Below are 20,839 nucleotides of genomic sequence, written 5' to 3'. Positions count from 1 at the left end.
ATTTAACGTTGACATAATACTTCATCTAGTCCATGGTTCATATTTCAGTTTTGTCAGTTACCCAGTAATGGCCTAGCAGCATTTCCCCATCTCTGGTCCGGGGTCCAGTCTAGCATCAGGTAGTGTATTTAACTGTCATGTCTCTTTAGCCTCTTTTAATCCAGAGCCTTTCTTTATTTCATTTAAAAAATTTTTTTCTTTTCTCTTTTTTTAAATTGAGACAGTTGATGTACAATATTATGTAAGTTATAGGTATACAATATAGTGATGCACAATTTTTAAATGCTATACTCCATTTATAGTTATTGTAAAATGTTGTCTGTGTTTCCTGTGTTGTACAATATATCCTTGCAGCTTATTTATTTTATACATAATAGTTTGTTCTCTGCATCTGTCTGTTTCTTTTTTGTTATAGTCACTAGTTTTATTTTTTAGATTCTGCTTTGTTTTATAGCATGCATAGACTTTTTTGAAAAATATTTGTCCCCCTCCACCTTTAAAAAATTTATTTTTTTAATTTTATTTTTCATGATTAGATTCAGTTTATGTATTCTTTTTCTTGGCCAGAACATTGTGTAGGTGACGTTGTGTCTCTTTTGAGGTATCACACTGGGATGTGCATAATATTCATGTGCCCCTCCCTGGTGATGTTAATCTTGGTCATCAGGTCAAGGTTTGCCTGATTTGTCCCTTGCGTTTTAATGCTGATAATTATATCAGCTTCATCCTGTCCTTTTAGTCTTGCTTAACTGAAAGTCCTAGGCTTCATCTTGATGATTTGCCTACTGGAGGCTAAAAATACTGATCAACTCACATTAGCTGGTGATAATATTTATAAGCCCACTGTGAGTTATAAAAATAGATGTAGTAGAACCTAAATTCACCAGATGAAACTAAGATAAAGGAAGGATACTCGGTCTGAATTTGAGAAAGATTTAAACAGAACTTTAAACAAAATTCACTGTTTCAGATATGTTCACTCACCTGATCAAACTGTGATTTAATTATTGCTAAGTTAACAGTTTTATTAGTATTACAGTGTTACTTGTACCTTCTCTAATGTGCTGTTGAACAAGAGAATATTTACAATCATGTATGTATTAAACTGGCTCATACATTGTGGGGAAAAGAAAACCGCTTCAGCTAGGCCTTATCAGAATGATAAATATTTTATTTTTTTAAGATTTAATCTGTTTAAGGATTAACTTCACTCACAAAATATATAGGTATTCTTAAGAATTCGGAAACTTTGGGGAGCCTTTCTGCAGCAACATTAGCTGCTTGCCTTTTTTGTGTTAGATAGACTACAGTAATACCTACAAGACTGCGAAAACCCAGAGCTGCATCCACCTTCTCAGCGAGGCTCACCTGTTACTGAGAGCGGCCCTGATGGATACCAGTCAGATGGAACCGGGAGAGAAAGCGGAGCTTTTAGAAGCATTTAGGGAAAGCTGTGGGCACCTTGGAGACTGCTACAGCAGGTTGGTGATGCTGCTTGGAAACTTGTTAGAGAAGCCATCCTGAGCTTCAGGTGTACTTACTGACTTTTCCATCTCTGGTAGTTACCTGATAAGGGTGGTGGTTCATTTATTCATTTATTTCACAAGCATTTGTTGAGCACATTCTGTGTGCCAGGTACTGTGTGTGCTAAGCTTAAAGATACAAAGATGACCGTGACCTGTTCCCTGCCTTCAAGGACTTAGAGTTCACTGGATGAGCAGTGAGTCTCAGCCTCATGAGTCTCCCACCAGTTAATTTAGCTTCTTTTCAGGCCTTTGGGTGGGGGTGGGGCATGACCAGTTAAAAATCCCTGAGACAACCTTATTCCTAATTAGCCTGTTAGCTTTAAGGAAGAGGCACCATTTGGACAGTCTGTGATTTTAATCTTAGTAGTCAATGCTTTTATGATGTCAGAAAAGGACACTAGGTTGAATAGTGGTTTTAATTCTTGAGAATGATCTTTATAATTTTTTGGTATATGATTGTTTCAAAGGCTTAACTTGACCCATAGGAATCATTATAAATTAAAAGACTTTTCCTACTTATAAACATCATTATTTAAGAGCCATGTTATGAATATTAAAATCACCTTATGAGTTGTTTTTCTGTTTTTATTATGAGCAGCCAAAAGAAACTACATTAATTAGAATGATTTTGTAAAATAAAACTCAGGAGCTTGTTCCAACTCCTAATTGCAGTGGAAAAGTATTTTGAGATTAATGTCTTTTGGAAAGCATGATCTGTTTTATTATCAAGTGTGTTAGACATCCAAGCTTAAAAATGTCAAATTTGAGGTTTCTTTACTTCCTTCCCTTTAGGCTTGACACCCAACATTCCCACCTTGCCTTGCCATACTACAAGATGTCTGGTTTGTCTATGGCTGAAGTTTTGGCCCGCGTGGACTGGACAGTAGAGAATGGATCGCAGAAATATGAGAGGGGATTAATCTTTTACATTAATCATTCACTTTATGAAAACCTGGATGAAGAATTAAGTGAGGTGAATACAGTTTTTTCTATTTAGTTATATCTAATATTTAAAATTTTTGTTTTAGCAATTTATTTTATGTAATTCTGCTTACAAATCAAGTTCCAAGCATTTTCCTTTGGTATTCTTCTTTTTCTAAACAAGGTAACTATTGTGCCCTTTTCTTCATTAATAACAGTCATAGAATTATAGCCTAGAAAAGAACTTGTAGTATCTTCTCATACTTTTTCATCATATAGACAAGGGGATGTGGTCCATTGTGGTTGAGTGACCTGCCCAGTGTGACAGTGGCCTGTCTTCAGGAGAATGACACAGAACCTGGGCCTTGCCCGCCTTCTTCTCATCCACAGCCCTTTTCACAACCCTAGTTGCCCCAGTCTCCAGGTGTCCAAAGCTTCCCTTATGAAATCATGGCCTAGAGACCTTCAGACATGATTAAGGAGTATTTTTTTGCCCCTCATGCATTTTTAAAGAGTTGAATGCAAATATGCAAAGTTGGGTGTTGTGATACCAAATGTTTTAAGCTATTGGGAGAAATGAAATTTTCTCTTCTAAATTACCTCATTGAGTATATTTTGTACTAAGCTGTAATTTTTTATAATGGCCTATTAAGTGTACTTTAATCTAGTTATCTTTTTTCCTTCTTCAGAACTCTTGTTAAGATTAGAAATGCTGACCATGACTTGGTACACACTTTCCCTGCTTTTCCTTCAACATAACTCAGTAAAGAGTTCATTTTGAGTCATCTCAGATCTCCCACTTTATCACCATCAACTCTCCTTTTAAATCAGGACATAATACTATACTATACTGTTACCTTAATTGGAATGTTTGTATCTTGATTTTTATCTTTTTTTTTTTTTTTTTTTTTTGCTGATTGATTTTGTTGCTTTCTATTGGCTGACTGACCTTCAGTTTCTCATTTGTGTTCATAAAGGAATTAGCAGCAAAAGTGGTTCAGATGTTTCACGTGGCTGAGCCAAAGCAACTGCCCCATATTCTCTGTAGTCCTTCTATGAAGAATATTGATCCTTTAACTGCCATCAGCTATTTAAGGAAGCTGGATACTTCTGGGTTTTCACTGATCTTAGTGACATTGACCAAAGCAGCAATGGCTTTGAAAATGGGAGATCTTGACATGTACAGAAATGAAATGAAAAGCCACCCAGAGGTACGGTGCCCTCCCTGGTATTGACAGCAGGCTTAAATAGGACCCAGTGGTCCTGGGGTGTTTAGCTTTCTCCTGGCTTCTGTGCAGCTCATTTTTTCTTAGTTGTAGAGGAAAACAGACTTAATATTAGAGAGGAAGTGACCCAAAGTGATAGTGCTTGGGCTTTGGATTTGGCAAATGGAAAAGAAATATGAATGGTAAATGGCAGTGGTGGGTATACAGTGACCTTTCAGCTTGGTGTCAGGCATGTTCACAGCACGGTGCTTGGTACCGAAGACTATGCAGGCCCTGCCCTGAGCCGACAGTCTGACTGGTGTGAGGGGACGGTGTGGTGTATCCACTGGAAACAGAACAGTGGTGTGTATTTGAGTACAGCGAGTAGGATATTAACCTTGAGCCTCCAGAGTCAGGTAGTTGCAGAAATAGCCAGCACTTGGGAAAAGTCACAAGTGACTGTGTGGGGGACTGGACATTTGAGTGGCGTTTTGAAGAAAAGGCAGCTTCCCCATGGAGGAGAGGCCATTCAGGGACATGAGCCAAAGACGCTAATCACTCGGGCAGGAAATTAAGAGGAGACATTAATTGAGCACTTATTATGTCTCAAGCCTATTCAAGAAGAGCAGGAGTGCTTTATTGCTATCCAATGGCACGTTTTGTTATGAGGATAGCAAGTCAACTCTGAGATGTCCTCTGCTGTGAAGAGTAGTATTCTAGAAAGATGAATTTGCTCTTCATAATTTTGAAAAAACTTACATAGACCTAAATATAAAGGTGTCTACAAAATAGGACACCTTGATGCTTAATTAAGTAATAGTAACTTCTAGAAAGACTTATCCATGATGTCCTTAGAACTTATGGTTAAGGAAAAAATTGAAATTAAATTATTAATGGCTTAACTGTGATTCTTTTTTCTTTTTTTTAATTTTGTTTTTTATTGAAGTGTAGTTGGTTTGTAATGTCTGTTTCAGGTGTACAGCAAAACGAATCAGTTATACAAATACATACATATCATACATGTATATTTTTTTCAGATTCTTTTCCATTATATGTTATTACAGGAAATTGAGTATAGTTCCCTGTGCTACACAGTAGGTCCTTAACCATGACTTTTGAATGCACTAGCATGTGTTTGGAAGATGAATGCAATATATATTTCTGTTCCTAAATTTCTTTTTCTCTCTGAAGATGAAGTTGGTATGTGGCTTCATCCTGGAACCTCGGCTCCTGATTCAGCAGAGGAAGGGACAGATTGTTCCAACTGAGTTTGCAGTTCACTTGAAGGAGACACAGCCTGGGTTGCTAGTGGCTTCAGTCCTAGGCTTACAGAAGAACAACAAAATTGGAATTGAAGAAGCAGATTCCTTCTTTAAGGTGTGTTGCTTTGAAAAGGTAATTGTTCTGGATGGTCTGGTGAAGTTGGTGTGGGGTGGGGAACAGAATAAGAGAAGTGAGTTTTCCTTTGTTTATTGAGAAAACAGACACAGAACCATTTACAAAAGTACAGATTAGAAGAATGTATCTGGAAAAATTCTGTTAATGTGACCTGGAGTGTGTTTCCCATTACAATGTCTAAATTCACTTTTGCCATGACGCTGATGCTAATGATAAATTATTGACTATATGGCCCACGTGATGGAGTGCTACTCAGACCAGCTGTAACTTGATCAGTACTGTATTTATCTGAGATATGGTGGCTTGTCTCACTGTTGTCAAGGTGCTTTGTGGTAAGGATGGAGATACAATTCCTCAGCTCTTAGTAGACCTCTGGGAAGCTCAGCTGGTAGCATGCCTCCCGGATGTGGTGCTACAGGAACTCTTTTTCAAGCTTACATCACAGTACATCTGGAGATTATCCAAGAGGCAGCCTCCTGACACTGTACCGTTGAGAACATCAGAGGATCTGGTAAGATAATGGAATAGTGCAGTGAATTCAACTTTATGTATATTACCCATTATGATAATGACCCTTCTTATTTTTAATGGTATAAAATCAAACATAATTCTTATTACCAGATTTTTTTAAAGCAGGAGTTAAAAACACACTTAAAACTTGTGTGTGAGTGAAGTTGTCCACATTTTGAATGCTGTATTCTAAAGAGCGCCCCCCACTGCTCTGTCTTACTCACTTGCAGTGGTGCCTCAGCAGCCCTTTGCGGGGGAAGGGGCTTTTCCCCAGGCCCGTCTGTGCTCCATCAGGAGAGGGCCATGAAGTGGAACACAAGAGAAGAGGGAGCTGCAGACCTCCCTGAGGGGAGAGGGGCTGCAGAAGGCCTGTGGGAGAGACACTTCCTTCCTAGACTCCCCCTTCCTTCGGCTGCACACACAAGAGCTGTTCTGCAGTCCCCACTGCCCTCTCAGTTCTGTTCTTACCCTTCCTGCTCCCGCAGTCCCAGCTGCCCCTTCACCCGTCATGGATGCCATGGCTAATGTGGGTTTTCTTGAATAAGGGAGTCTTTATGGGAATTGTCTTGAGAACTTAATGGAAGAGATTTTGCCTCCGAAGGAGAGTGGTAGAAATAAAAATTATTTTCAGTATTACTGTTAGCTTTCTTTGAGTATAATTAGCTTAAAGGCCATAATACCCTTTTTGCTAGAAAGTGCCTCTTCGAAATCGTCTTAAAGGTAAAACATTAGGAGATATCCAGTACAGATTTATTCAGTGCGAAGCAGCAAGGCTGAAACTTTTTCCAGGGGAATATATTCTAAGGCTTTCTTCCCACTCTGAGGAAAACGTATACCTAATTTTGCAACATGGCAGAAGGTTAGGGATTGCTTGCTGTTTGTGGGATAGATGAAGAAAATCTTGTTTTGCTGTATTTTACTTACGATAAGTTTCTTTTATATTTTAGATAAACAGTTGCAGTCATTATGGCTTAATCTCTCCATGGGTTAATGTCTTAATATCATCTGATTCCTTAGCTGATAAAAATTGTATGGAAGAGCTTTCAAAATTACAGGTAAATAAAAATGCCCCTTTGAAAAAAAATGACTATGCATATTACAATATAGTATAAGATTTAAATTTGGTAAGACCCCTGGTGTCCTGTTAACTAGAGTATATAATTTTGGGGACGAAATCTACTGTTAGACCTCCTCAGGAGCTCTTGTGGGAATTCCTGTCTCTGCCCGAAACTGCAGACGGGAAGGCTGGGGTTGCTGCCGGTGGATGAGTGAGCTTCACCAAGTCCTGTGACCTTCTAGCCTCATTTTCAGGATGTACTTGAAATCACTTTGGGAAACTGAAAGTATGGCAAATGTGCTGTGTTTTCACTGATGTCAGTCACTTTTATTTTAGTGTTCACTCACATAGTCTAGTCCTCTAGCCTAAGGCAGGCACTACTCTCTGTCTTATAGGAAGTAAATCAAAGTAGCCAGCTTTATAAGCTCCTGAAAGGCTTGTTTTAAAAATAACAAATACGGTCAAGAGAATGTAGACCATCCGGCAAGAATTCTGACTCTGACAGTGTTTTGACTGGCAATGAGAAATAAAGTCCATATTTGACTTGGTGAATCGGACCAGGCTAGATGTGTATGTGATTTATTTAATGTAGTCAGTGGCCCAAGGACAGAATATAATCCTCCTATCTGTTTTGTTTGGTCTACCCAGTGTAGCTCAACAGTAGCTGCCAAATTGAGATTTCAAATCAAGAATTTTGAGTTTCAAGTTTGTTTTGAAAAATTCAGCAGAACTTCCATTCAGCGGTAACCCTGGTCCCTGAGACCGCGGGTTGGAGCTGCCTGGGGGCTGCCCTCCTTGGACCGTGCTGGCGCCGTCCAGTCTGCCAGTCTCATCTCCATGTCTCCCGGTCCACGTGCTGAGTGTCTGGCATCCATGTTCCTTACACCCAGCTGCCGTGGTGCATTTTCATCATCTGTGTGACCTCATTAGGCTTTTGAGTTTGCAACCCCAGTTTACACTGGGAACTGGTGTCAGTGTGATTTTTGCTTATAGAAACAAAATTGTCAAATTGGGGATGGAGGTCAGGACAGGAAGCTCAAGAGACCACATTGTGTAGTCTTAGCCTCTAGACAGCCTGCGATGTCTTCAGAAATAGTGTTGCTTACATTTGAAAAAAATTGCCAGAGAGGATTCTTGGTTCCTAGCTCTAGTACCCTAAAAGGGTACTACAATACAGAGGCTGCTGAGGGCTTAGTCTCAGACTCGTTCATTCCCCAAATATTCTTTGATCATGTGCCGTAACTGTCATTGATGTACAGCACTGGACGAGGCAGACGGGACTTGCCCTCCTACAACATATATACTAATTACAGATTTTAAATTATAATTGTAGTAAGTGGTATTAAATCTCACCTGATAAAGCTTCAAAGCCTGTTTATAATCTCTGCTTTAAAAGTGTAATTCAGTGATCTTTTAAAATCCATTTGAAAGTTTAAAAAGGGTATCTTCTTTCTGGGAATCTTTGCTGTTAAAGGATAGAAAGTTTAGTCAGCCTAAACTTTTCTAAATCCTTTTCCTAATTACAACTCTTTCTAAATTATCTGAGTCAACTAGTCCTAGTCATTAAGAATAAAAATAACCATCAAGAAACAAAAAGATCTCATCTGTTCTCCCCTAGAGGAATGAGGAGCTTCAGAATCACCTAGAAAGCTTTTCCACAATTGTATGACTAGCCTCTACCCACCGGCTCACCACCACCAAGCAGATTTGATGTAAATCTCAGTCTCTTGTCCTCAATCACTCTAATAGTATAGTTGTCAAAAATTAAAACAATCTGTAAATCATCTACATTTCCAAAAGCCGCTATTTTAGAATGATGCAGTAACTAGTAAACGCCTTGCCTTTCATCAGAATTTTCCTGGTTCCCTCCCCACCTTCTTGCCAGCCACCTCTCTTAGAGCCACAGGTGTGATTGTGTAGGTGGAGAAGACAGAATTCTATGGATTCCAGCCCCACGGAGTCAGCTGAGGGTGAGGGATCTAGATCAGAAATGGGAATAAATAGTGAATGTCTTGGGGGTGGAGAGTTCATTTTCAACATTAAAAAAAAAAAATGGAGCACTCTGCTTGGAAGCAGACAACAATGAGAGTGTAAATAGTAGCAGTAATGCTTGGACCATTTTTTATCCAGTGTTTTTTAAACTTCTTGGTGATACGGATACAACCACTTAAAAGTTCATGGGTAGTCCATTTTGTACCAAGCTTTGACTGGTTTCATTTTAACCGCAGTTTGGGTTACCCATGCCTTGTTTCTTTCCTACCCCATCACTATCCTGATACATCAAGAGTTGAATATAGAAATAATCTGTGTTTTCTTTCATTTGGGGGGAGGCTGTGAGTGGTAGATTATCACCTTATTTCATATTTGCTACCTTATTGTCAGGAAATTATTCAGACAAAGGTGATTATTAAACTTTCAGGAAGGAAAAGGACCAACCTTATTCTCCGAGCCATTCCTTGGTAGATATGTGCAATAAAATAATGACGCTGACTGTAAATGGATAGTTCATGTTCCATATCCTCCTGTGAGTCTGAGGAGATGCTGTAGCAAAAAGGATACAGGAAGAAGAAAATCAGGCTATGACCATCTCATCTTTATCCAGAAGAACGGGAAAGCAGAGATTATTTTGGTGGCAGTATCAAAAGTAGTATTTATAGTTTAAATGCTTAAAAGTAAAATATTGGTCAAGTTGTGAGAACTAAAGTAATACTTGCTTGATGTCATTCAGCTTATGGTGAATGGTATTGATAGAGATGATTAGGTTCTTAATGATTGCTTTAGTTTTCTTAAATGTTAAATTTTATTTTTAGTTCTATATGTAGTGAATGCTTATTATAGAAACCTTGGAAAATACAGGGAAGTGTGAAAAAGAAAATAAAAAATGGGCTTTGTCCTCCCAGCCAACAAGCTGGTCTCTGTGTCAAATCTTGTGCTCTTCCAAAGGCATTTCTAGATGTGCGTGGACCTTATGTAGGTTTTGCAAAACTGATCATGCTCTGAATATAATTTTGTACTGAGATTTTTCACTAATTTTATCATGAGCATTTTGTCATTAGCTAGCCTTTGAAAACAATTTTGAGAACTATAAAATATTCCATTATTTGAATATACTCATAATTTATTTACTCATTTACTTCTTGTTTAACATTCAGGTTTCTTCTAGTTTTTCAATATTATAAATATTCTTGAGGTGAACATCACTGGACATAAGTCTTGACCACCATGTGGATTATTTTCTTAGGGTAGAGGCTTAAAGCATTCCCATGAGTGTTAATATGCAGTCTAGCCAAAGCAAATAAAATCGTGCTATTTTAAAAATGCTTTCCATTAAGCAGATTTTTATTCTTTAAACTAGAGGTGGTTTCAGGATGATTTAATTCTTCGGTCTACTTAGACTTAGTAAATACCATATAGCATGTGCTCTAAAATTGCATTCTTCTTTTGTTGGCAAGTGAGGTTTAGTCTTTTTTAAAAAACTGTATTCTGTATGTTGTGCATTAGTTTTTCGGGTACCTCATTCCATAACATTTCACTTTTCTGTTCATAGTCTCTTATATGTGGTCCTTCATTTGACATAGCTTCCATCGTTCCATTCTTGGAGCCACTCTCAGAAGACACTATTGCCGGCCTCAGTGTCCATGTTCTGTGTCGTACACGTTTGAAAGAGTATGAACAGTGCATAGACAGGCTATTAGAGAGATGCCCAGAGGCAGTCATCCCATATGCTAATCACGAACTGAAAGAAGAGAATCGGGTATGCTTTTCAGATTATGTTTTTTAGGCTTTATCAATGATAATCAGATGATAATCTTGTTGCCTTCTCTGCGAAATGTGGACAGATTGTGCCAGTCCAACCTTGTGGGGCTGTATGGGTCAGAAGAACATGTATGTTTAACGTGTTATGTATTTTGAGTACTATTAGAGAATATTAAAATGTATGGTGCTGGTATGTTATCGTCATCAAAAATCTCTTGTTTGGTGATAAAGTAGGCTACTACTTGAAAATTTGGGAAATATAATGCATGCTGGGAAAATTCTTTTTGGGCTGTCTGGTCTTTAGAAATTAGAAGAGTTTTTGACTTTAGTACTTTTTCTTTTGTTCCTTCCTTCTTTCTTGCCATCTAAGAGTTGATAACAGGACATGTCTGTGTTTATTCTTGAAAATAGCCATGTACGTATGTACAATACACATCTGGTTACAAATCTGAATTCTATGTTATAGTTTAAGCAGATGACTGTTCTAACAAAGTCTGATGCCCTTAACCAAGATGATGTGTTTTGCCCTGCGCTTCCCAGCACAACCTTCTTGTTCTTGTTGGCAATCTGAATATAAAATGCATCGAACTTAAAAAGTATTCATTTTTCCCTAAGATAGACTTTGTGGTGGAAAAAACTGCTGCCTGAACTTTGTCAAAGAATAAAATGTGGTGGAGAGAAATATCAACTTTATCTGTCATCACTGAAAGGTAAAATAATCTTTTTGGCTTGATTATTAAGTTTAACTGAGGGTCTAAGTTTTAGTTTCCTTAATCTGCTGAAGCCTTGCTTTCTCTAGTTTTTCATGTGATTCTCAAGTGTAGGGAAGATGGTCTTAGCAGAACCATCTGGAGAACTTATTTTCAGCATTCATATGTTCCCCTCTACCACACATGGTATTCATTTATCTCTTTTAGCTCCAGAGCTGATGCTTTTAAGTTAATCTTTTCTACCAACAAATTATCACCATCAGAGAAACTTACAACCTCAGCATTTAACAAATCTGAATAGCCATTAGGATGAGTACATTTTTTATTAATGGTCTGGGTGCTTAATTTATTTCATGTAGGAAATTAAGTTACTATGATTATTAATCATAATTATAAACAAGTACTAAGGACTGACAAATTTCTCAAAGATTTCAAAGTTTAGTGTCTCTAAATTATGCAGTATTTTACAGCATAGGTAGTTGTTTGAATTTTTATAATTCATAGTCATTTATAAATCTGGGTAGATATATGGGTATCAGTTTCTCTACTTTTGTGTGTTAATATCACTAGTTAATGGTTGGCCTGATGACAAAGGCATGGTTATATTGATATCAGTGTACATAAAATGTTAGAAGTGAATAGTGTTGGAAATGTATTTTCCAGCTGAGGTAATTGACTTTTAAAGTGGTAGGCACTGAGCAGCGTTTTTCTGGAGATCTCCCTTTAAGTAAAGTTGTATATTTACGACTGGAGTGACAAGGAGGGGACTTTATACTAACTTTTTGTCCTACCCCTCTCCCTGCGTGATTTTTTGGTCTTCAGAAGGTGGAGGTGTCATGTGTTTGATTGTCCAGCTCAAATTTATCTCATAATTTTGAACTTATGGTGGGTCACTTTCCAACGCAGATATCCCACGTCTTCACCCAGCCACGTCACTCTCTTAGTCAAAAGACTCTCTTCATCCTTTTCTGATCCACATCCGCAAACTCTCTACGCATAACTTACCCATAATCATTCCTCCAAATGTTCCATTTTTCTATATCTTTACAATATCTGTGTGCGCACACCTGTGCATGTGTATATTATGTGTACACACATTCGTGCACATACATATGTGTGTATATGCACACACGTGTATGTGTGTATATATATGTCTGGCTCATGGGACTAGGTGCTGTGTGTGATTTACCTTTATTGGACTGTAATACCTCCAAAGCTGGCATAGTGTGTTACTCATTTTTCATGTTGCACTGTCCTTGCCAGCAACATGCTCTCCATAGGAAACATTCTATAACTATTTACTGATTTGAAGAGGAGACACCTGAATAACCTTAGATTCATTTTCAAGGGGTGGGGGGGGTCTCTCTCTGTTGGCAGCTGTCGTATACAGAGAAGAGACCAGGACTGGAGCTAGGAGAATTGAAACTAAATTCCAAGTCTACTCCTTAGTCAGTAACCAGAAGCAAGCTGATTTTTTAATTGCCTGGGACTGATGAGAAGTTCGGGGTTGACTCTAGAGTAAAAGTAGGCAAATTTTAAAATTTACTCTAGGTAAAGTTAGGCAGAATTGCAAGATGAAGGTCGGGGCGTATATAATATGCGTAGGAGCTTGGATTTCTTACTCTCTAGCGCAGCATTTCTCAACCATGTCACGACTAACGTCTCAAACCAGATATTTGTGTCCCCTGTGCATTTTAGGATGTTACCAGCATCCCTGACCTCCACCCACTAAATACCAGTAGCACTTGCACAGTTAAAACAAAAATGTCTCCAGATATTACCAGATGTCCCCTGGAGGCAAAATTGTACTAGCTGAGAACCGTTGCACTAATGCAGAGCCGTTGAAACTGGGGTTAGTGGTTGGCTTGTTAGTTTCAAGGAAATAGTTATTACTGTTTTTGTGATAATGAACTGTGCTTATTAGTAAAAATTCTAGTACTGTAGTAAATTAGAAACCTAAAGTTTAAAAAGTCATTTACAGTCCCATTAGCCCGAAATAACTATTTTTTAACATTTGACAGATATTTTCTGTACAGACTGGAGGATTTAAAGTACTCTGCAGATTTAAGATGTTGACGTTGTTCTTGGAGTAATAACCTGTTTTAGCCCCTCATGAGATGGCAGAAGAGAACAGAGCAGTGGCAAGATTTTTGTTGGTTCTATAACTGCTTTACACTCACTCAGTTTTTTGTATCTAGGATACTACTTAACAGGTTCCACGTTTAGGCCAAGTAAACTAGTTTGCTAGGAAAGCATTGATAATTCATGGGCTTTGCAAATTAATTAGTAGTTGTTATTTATTAAAAGATTCTATTTTTTGTCAGATATGTCTCGTATTTTAATTTAATTCTCAAAGGACTCTGGAAGCTAACAGGTGGTACCCCTACATTAGAGATGAGGAAACTAGGACTCAGGAGGTTAAGTGATTTTCTTAAAGTCACCCAGAGCGCAGGTAGACGAGTGTGATCGCTGCCCAAATATGACTGCAGAGATGGGGGTCTTTCCCATTCCTCACTGTTGCACCACTCAGTAACTTTGTAGGAACAAGAGCATGTTATTCCTTTGTGTAATGGATGATGTAGGTTGCTGAATACTGGACAGATAACTTTGGATGAAGGTACACACACCTGAGCAGGAGATTTGATATTTGGGTCACTCTGCAAATAGAGTAAGTGGTGGGCATGCGAGGATCACACAGGAGATTGTCACCAAAGAATGTTTACTGAGAACATTGTTCTTAAGTGTCACCCCTTCTCTTCCCAGCAGAGGGCAGCATGTATGTATCAAGAAGCAATAGAATAAAAATTACATAGTTATCTTTACAAAAATGTTTACTGAATTTCTTAATATTTAAAATGTTCATTAGAACACATTACTTTGCAGTTTGAAAAAAAGTAAATGGTTTTGAAAACAGATTTGTGCTTATTAATAACATGAAAATCTTATAACAGAGAGGAACTGATTGAGGAGAATGTCATCCAACAATTAATAGTATTTCCTATCCTAGCGAAGTCTTTATAAATTAGCTGCAAGTATACTCCTAACAGTAAAAACAGTAGTCAATTGATTGTTTTTCTTTAGAGGGTAATAGGAATCTATTGATAAATAATGTAATAAATACTCCAGCAAAGAAATCGTAAGTAAAAATTGCATGGGGCTAGTATAAAATAAACTTCAACGGATTCTAGAAAGAAAAAATAAGTTGTTAGGACTATAAAGCAGTCTGTGGATTTAAGACACTGTTTTTTTTCTCCCTTTCTCTTATAACATTTTGTCACCTGAATCAGCCTCTAATTGGTTGAGTGATTAAGAGAATCAGATGAAAGACAGAAAATCAGTTCTAACTCAGATATTCTTTCCTACAAACAGAAACATTGTCCATTGTTGCTGTGGAACTAGAACTAAGGGATTTCTTAAACGTCCTCCCAGAAGATGGCACGGCAGCATTTTTCCTGCCATATCTTCTCTACTGCAGTCGAAAGAAATCATTGACTTGAAGGTATCATTTGAAAAATACCACAATGGCTTATGAGACTGAATTTTTGAAAATTGAATGCCAGATAAAAAACACAAATCAAGCATTTTTATATTGAATATGGACATATATGGCAAGTGCTTTCAGGCTGCATACCATAGTGGTATTATTAGCTTCATAATTTATGACCTGAATCCATTTCATTGTCCAGAATGTAAAAAAGCTACAAGACATAAGAATTTCCTCAAAGAAGGCGTGTATTTTTAAAGGTAGAGACTGACTTTTATACCAGGGAACATCAATTCACTGTTGCTGGAGACACGACAATCTTTATCATCCCGGGGACACAAACATTTTGTAAGTATGCTCGAAAGAATGTCACTCCAAGTGGCCTAGAATTTAACTGTCTTGATTTTTTCCAGATTTCTCGGGTCACTTTTTTAAAAACTAATATTCTTTGAGAAAGATGTTAATGTGTCCCCACAGTAGAAGATTTCAAACTTTATTTTCATGTTACTTTTAAAGGTAACTGCTGTGTTACTCTCTGTATCAAATGAGATAGACGTTTACAAAGCTAACTTTCTTCTTGTCTGGCTATTAACGTGATTTGTTGAATGCATGTTTTTCAGCCAAAGCCCTGTTGCCATTTTTTGTTGATGTGTACTCTTGCTCTTAGCTAGAGTTTATGTGAAAATAAAGAAGTATAAAGAACTATGTTTTCTTTTTTAGCCTCTTATTAAACGATTTTGAGTCCAAGTTCAGCTCACTGATGGTGTGCTTAGACTTTGGTTAAGGCTGGGCAAAAATGCTACTCACCTGGTGTTTTCACAACCATATTTTGAAAACTTATCTCCTAATGGCAACTCTCATCTTTACCAGGATTTAATTTATAGATTTGTTTCGTAACTCTGCCTCTCTCCAGTTTCAGATTAACATCCTTTTGACCATGTCTTCAAGGGTTCACAAAACTCAGATTGACATCATTTTATTTTATTTTATTTTATTTTATTTTATTTTATTTTATTTTATTTTTCATTTAAAGATTTTTTCAATTTAAACTTTTATTTTTGAAATTTTATTATTAATATTTTATCTTATTTTAGTGCTATTTTTTATTTTACTTCCTCTACACCTGTGCCCCCAGGTCCACTGGTTCTTTAGGAATAATGTCAGCAGCATGTTAGAGGGACTGACGGGAAGTCAAAGTTGGGAAACACTTCATTGAATCTCAGTAGTGATCCTTTGAGGACTGTCCAGGGCAACATCTGGTCATAGATTTTTTTCTTAAATACAGTTTTGTAAGGCCATAACAGTGGTGATATGAACGGCCTATACTGATCAATTGTATTACCAAGTGTACTAGAGTCAGTCATGTGCCACAATACAGCCTGTTGATCCTTTCATATGAAACAGTATAACACAGTTTTCCCCACAAATGCACAAAAGTGTATATTTCAGTCTTTTTTTTAATGCTTATCACCATTCCAAAGTAAGCATTCTGTTAAACACTTTCACATATATTGTTATGAATCATTGTTTTTTCTTTTTTTTCACTTATCACCAATTTATTTCTTTCAGCCAGACTTGGTCTCTATAGAAAAGAAATTTTAAGACCATTATTAAAAATAGTATATATCATATGGTTAAAAACATTGGTACATGATGCTTAGATTAGAAATGTATTCTAATTTTTTGCAGTTATTTTGTTTATTCTTGGTTCATTTATATTCTGCTCTTTATATGTTAAAAGACATCTCTCATTCTAGTACTGATTTACTTAAAGAAAAATTAACTTTGCTCCCCACAAGATCCTTATGAATTATAAGGGGAAAAATAGTAACTTTACAGTGGAAAAACCTGGCAGACACCTCCTTAACCAGGTGCTCAAAATGAACATGACCAGGAAGGGAACAAATCAACATCTTGTGCCTCTTGACAGGTATGCTGAGAAAAACACAACATCCCTTCTGTGAGAATCTCGCCCAGAAATGCATAACCTAAATCTGATCGTGAGGAAACCCAGTTTGGGTCTGTTTGATCATTAGACAAAGCCAAATTGTAGGACATTCTGCAGAGTGACTGCCAACTGCCCTATATTCTTTAAAAACGTCAAAGTTGTAAAAGACAAAGACCAAGGAACTGCTCCAGACTAAGGAGACTTAAGAAGACATGCCAGCTGAACACAGTATATGAGCTGGATTTTCTATTTTTATAAAGAACATGATTAGAATAGTTGGTGAAATGTGAACAGGATCTGTGGTATTGAATCATTTTTAATTTCCTAATTTTGATATATTATGTTTATTATAAGAATATTCTTGTTTTTAGGAAATATGAGTATACATATATTTATAACACCTGTAGTCTGTGTGTGTAGAGAGAGAGGGAGATAGAAAAGATGAGAAAGCAAATGATGCTGTGCAGAATGTTCACATTTGAGGAATCTGGGTAAAAGGTATACAGGAATTTTTTTGTACTGATCTTGCAACTTTTCAATGAGTCTGATGTTGTATCCAAATTTTTTTTTAAATTCCTTTTCATTGAATTAATATGTGGTTAGATATTTACCAAGCAAGTATTGGATTGGATTTGGGCACCTACTGGAAATACAGAATATACACTCCCTGCCTATGAGGAACTTAAGAGCTAAGCAGGCTGTCGTCCTGCAGACGGCTCCCAAAGGTTATCTGACTGTTGTGGAAGGGTCAGTCTAAAAAAAGTACCTTTTATATTTGTCAGAGGAGGCCTTCCTTATGCTTCCTCTGCTAGAGGAAGTGAGGCATACCATTAAGTATGACAGGATATCCACAATTCTTTTCTAATAATTTTTTTTTCTTTGTGGAGGAAATTGTCTGTCTCCTGGTGCATAATATTGAAAGATTTCACCATAACTTGATTTTCTCTCTTGTCCATATCTTGGTAGGTGGAAATTTTTCTAAGATTTAGAATTAAAGTAGACTTGGCCAAAGATTTATCAAACTTTCATTCCAGGGTAATTCAGACTGGTACATGTGGCTCCCCGATTTTTCTGTGAAATGTTCAAACTATCTTTTTGGCTCATTACTGCCTCTTTCAGTCCCATACAGTACCTTTTCCCTTTGTAAAAGCCAAGTTTGTCTTTAACCTTTCTCCAACGTGTGTTGTCCCTTCACATTTGCTATTTGTTCTGCAGTTTTTACTACGGCTTTTAGAACAGTCTCCCCTTTTTTTTCAGCCAAGCAAGTGATCATCTCCCTCTTCTCCTTCCAGGCTTATCATACAAAGGGGATCTCTTCACTGCCTCTGTGTGTGGGCTCAGCCTGTAGCAGCATCCTCGGAATGCCAGGCATTTGTACACACAGATCTCCAGAAGGCCTTCCTCAGAGTTCCCTCACTCTGGGTTATTTCTCTGAGCAGGACCATCGTTTGTGTGGTCTCCATGTGTGCTAAAGTTCTTTGAATTCTGCTTAAAGTTTTCTTTCTCACCTTTGGCTCTTCACCTTGTTTAGCACTTCCTGGCTTTAGAGCCAGAGGTTTATCTGTCTGAGTCTTTGGCATTCTGGTGCTCTCAGTACCACTCTGTGTAATAAAGGGTCTCAATGGAAATCGTTTTTCATGTTAGGAGGCCTTTGTGTAAGACTGAGGAGCAGAAATTAAACTTTTCGTTGGCAGCCATGGTTGCTCTTCAGTGATTTTTAATTTTTGAAATATGTTGACTTCTATATTTTCTTCCATTTATATGTCCCCTTTTATGCCAGTTTTGAGGAGGAAACATAAGGAGTTTCCCCTCATTGGATTTGCCATTGCCAATTCCAACAGTTCTGAACTCAGAAGACCCAGGAAACACCGAAGCTTGCAGCTGTTATAGCAGGAATTTTACTCTTCATACAACACGTTTTGTCAGTGTTCAGTGTGCACCCATACAGGGGCTGTTTGTTTTTTTGTGTTTTCACTGTGTGCGTGCAGATGCATGTGCCTGTGGAGGAGGGAGTGTTCTTGTGGGGGTGGGCAGAGCAGGGAGTTTAGGGTCTATATTTTCCCTGGATCTTTGCTATGGTCTAAACGTTTGTGTGCCCCCAGATTTCTTGTGTTGAAAACCTGATGCCCAAAGTGATAGAGTTAGGTGGTGGGGCCTTTGGGAAATGATTTGGTCAGGAGGGTGGAGCCCTCATGAATGGGATTAGTGTCCTTATAAAGGAGGCCCAAGAGCTAGCCTGTCCTTCTGCCATGTTTAGATGTAATAAGTCTGCAACATGGAGAAGGACCCTCAGCCTACCATATTAGCACCCCGACCTCAGGTTAACAGTCTCCGGAGCTGTGAAAATAAGTCTTTTTCTTCATAAGCTACCCAGTCTGGTATTTTGTTACAGCAGCCCAAATGGACTGAGACAATCATTGGCAAATAATCAGTAATGCTTCCCCTCTCCCTAGAAGCACAGAAACACACTGTTTTGCCTGATTGACTATTTGAAATTATATTGGGTTATTTAGGGTTTGGGGAGCCTTTCTCCTGTACTAAATACTACCTAGAAAAAACCAGTAATACTTTCTATTAAGAAAGAGTAAATTTTAAAAGTGACTTGTTAAGTCACAACTACTCTCTTACACGGATCAGTTTTAAGGATGTTAAGTAACAATGCATCAGATTGGTGTCAGTTTGCACTATTGGTGCTGCGTCAGTACCAGCTGTCAGAACAGAAGCAGAGTCCCGCACCATTTAGCAGTGAAAGAAAATTCCTGCTTGGAGGTAAAGAAGGAAGAAATCAGAACAGTAAGTTCACAAATGGGAGAAGTCTATAGGCCAAGTAGCGCACCTTAATTATGTTCGTGATACACGCCTTCTGGAATTACTAACTGGATATTTACCTGCATTTGGTAGAACGGTGTAAGTAGTTTCCATTCCAGCGTGAATGTGGTCAGTCACATGGCAGTGGAGTAACCAGGTTCCAGGTGTTCTTGGAGACATTTCTAAGGTTTGGTATGTCCCAGGGAAAATGTCAAAGACGTCAGAACTATAGATGCCCCTGTGCTTAATTAGAAAAACGACAAATATTATATAATGTTTATTATGTGTGAGAGTTCATTCAAATAATCTTTCATTGGCCAGCTCAGGGATATTAGAAAAATGAATAAACCCATTAAGAAAGAGAGCAGGGTAGAGAGAGACCCTCCACACTTCTACATCTAATACAATGAGATGTGTGGTCTTTGCTAAACCTTGGCACTATGGGCCATTAAGGATGCATGAGGGAAAGATGGGATGAAAATGAATTCATCAATCAGGAACACCTGTTATCTCTTTCAATTTGACTCTGGTTTTCCTTTTTATCAGAGCACTTGGGTCACACAAGGGAATTTAGCTGTGGCCCCATTTCTTGCTGAGCCCATCCTAGATAAGCTGGTCTGTGAACTTGAGGGCAGGTAGGCAATGAAGAGAGCAGAAAAAGAGGCTGATGGAGAAGCCAAAGCCAGGGGCAATTCAGGTAGAGTCCCAACTAGACGGAGCACTCGGGAGATTTTTCTGCAGGGATGGCGTTGAAAGTCTGCTAAGAGGTAAACCAAAACACAGGTCATAGAATAGTCTTTTCTGCAGTGTGCTTTGTGGTAGCTTCTGAATTTTCTACATTAACTCAAAGGATAAGAAAAAAGCATTTCCAAGAGGGCTACTGATTCCTGCTGAAATCAGCACTGCGTGAGCAGTTGAAGTATGATTGAAATCCAGGGACCAATCAGTTGCTTGACACCAAACTGATGATCTTGTTCTCTTCAGGCCATTTAACATTCAGAACTTAGAACTGGCAAAGGTTATAATAAAGTCTAGTCTCTGTACTCTGACCCCTCATTACATGAACATTCCTGCTCTCTTTGCTGACGATTCCATTCCAATACTTTGCCCAAGAATATGTGGGCAGAACTCCCGGAAAGCCCAGTAAAAACTATAAATCCAAGGAAGAGCCCAGCGTGTAGCAAAGGATAGTGACAGCAGTTGGAGTTGCTGTGTGCCACACTCTTTGGAAATAGTTCTCTTGAAACCTTAAGCGTTTCCTAAGTCTCTCTGAGGAAATGTTCTCTTCATTTGTGTTAAAACATTTTCAAATAGAGCAGGGATAACAACGGTGGGTGGCCCTTACCTGGTATTGGAAGCTGTGGCCATGGAAATGTACTGAGTGCAAGTCTATTTCGTTGCCCATTCCCATCAGATACCAGTTGACTTCATCTCCCACGTGCATTGTGAGGCCTTGCAGGTTCCCAAACATTCTTCCATTAATAGCTGGGGGAAAACATGATATTTTTTTATTACC

At 38.1% G+C, this 20,839-nt stretch overlaps 2 protein-coding genes across 10 annotated transcripts in view; one reads left to right on the top strand and one right to left on the bottom strand.

Moving 5' to 3' along the window:
* The window catches only part of HPS3 (HPS3 biogenesis of lysosomal organelles complex 2 subunit 1), a 35,823-nt gene extending 20,551 nt beyond the window's left edge, over positions 1-15,272 (top strand). For 2 of the 5 annotated variants that reach the window (XM_010970404.3, XM_074369784.1), the window contains exons 9-17: positions 1,300-1,481; positions 2,319-2,499; positions 3,425-3,658; positions 4,844-5,029; positions 5,373-5,561; positions 6,508-6,615; positions 10,165-10,371; positions 10,993-11,083; positions 14,453-15,272. In XM_010970404.3, coding sequence (XP_010968706.2) covers positions 1,300-1,481; positions 2,319-2,499; positions 3,425-3,658; positions 4,844-5,029; positions 5,373-5,561; positions 6,508-6,615; positions 10,165-10,371; positions 10,993-11,083; positions 14,453-14,580 — 1,506 coding nt within the window. In that variant the 3' untranslated portion in view covers positions 14,581-15,272. Of the gene's footprint in view, positions 1-1,299; positions 1,482-2,318; positions 2,500-3,424; positions 3,659-4,843; positions 5,030-5,372; positions 5,562-6,507; positions 6,616-10,164; positions 10,372-10,988; positions 11,084-14,452 lie in introns of those variants that run through there. The other 3 variants (XR_012509050.1, XR_012509051.1, XR_012509052.1) reach the window with 3 other exon arrangements.
* Positions 5,107-20,839, bottom strand: part of LOC105081265 (ceruloplasmin) — a 53,431-nt gene continuing 37,698 nt past the window's right edge. The window contains exons 17-22 of one of the 5 annotated variants that reach the window (XR_012509046.1): positions 20,669-20,808; positions 19,404-19,566; positions 9,054-9,158; positions 8,459-8,596; positions 7,971-8,082; positions 5,107-5,558 (exon numbers count right to left, since the gene is read on the bottom strand). Coding sequence is in view for 2 of the 5 variants with exons in the window: in XM_010970405.3 (XP_010968707.2) it covers positions 9,055-9,158; positions 19,404-19,566; positions 20,669-20,808 (407 nt within the window). In the remaining 3 variants the exon portion in view is untranslated. Of the gene's footprint in view, positions 5,559-7,970; positions 8,083-8,458; positions 8,597-9,053; positions 9,159-16,006; positions 16,150-19,403; positions 19,567-20,668; positions 20,809-20,839 lie in introns of those variants that run through there. The other 4 variants (XR_006720248.2, XR_006720247.2, XM_010970405.3 and 1 more) reach the window with 4 other exon arrangements.

The sequence above is a fragment of the Camelus bactrianus genome, chromosome 1 (assembly GCF_048773025.1).
Source record: "Camelus bactrianus isolate YW-2024 breed Bactrian camel chromosome 1, ASM4877302v1, whole genome shotgun sequence".
Classification (NCBI taxonomy): Eukaryota; Metazoa; Chordata; class Mammalia; order Artiodactyla; family Camelidae; genus Camelus; species Camelus bactrianus.
This window is presented reverse-complemented; position numbering and strand designations above follow the sequence as displayed.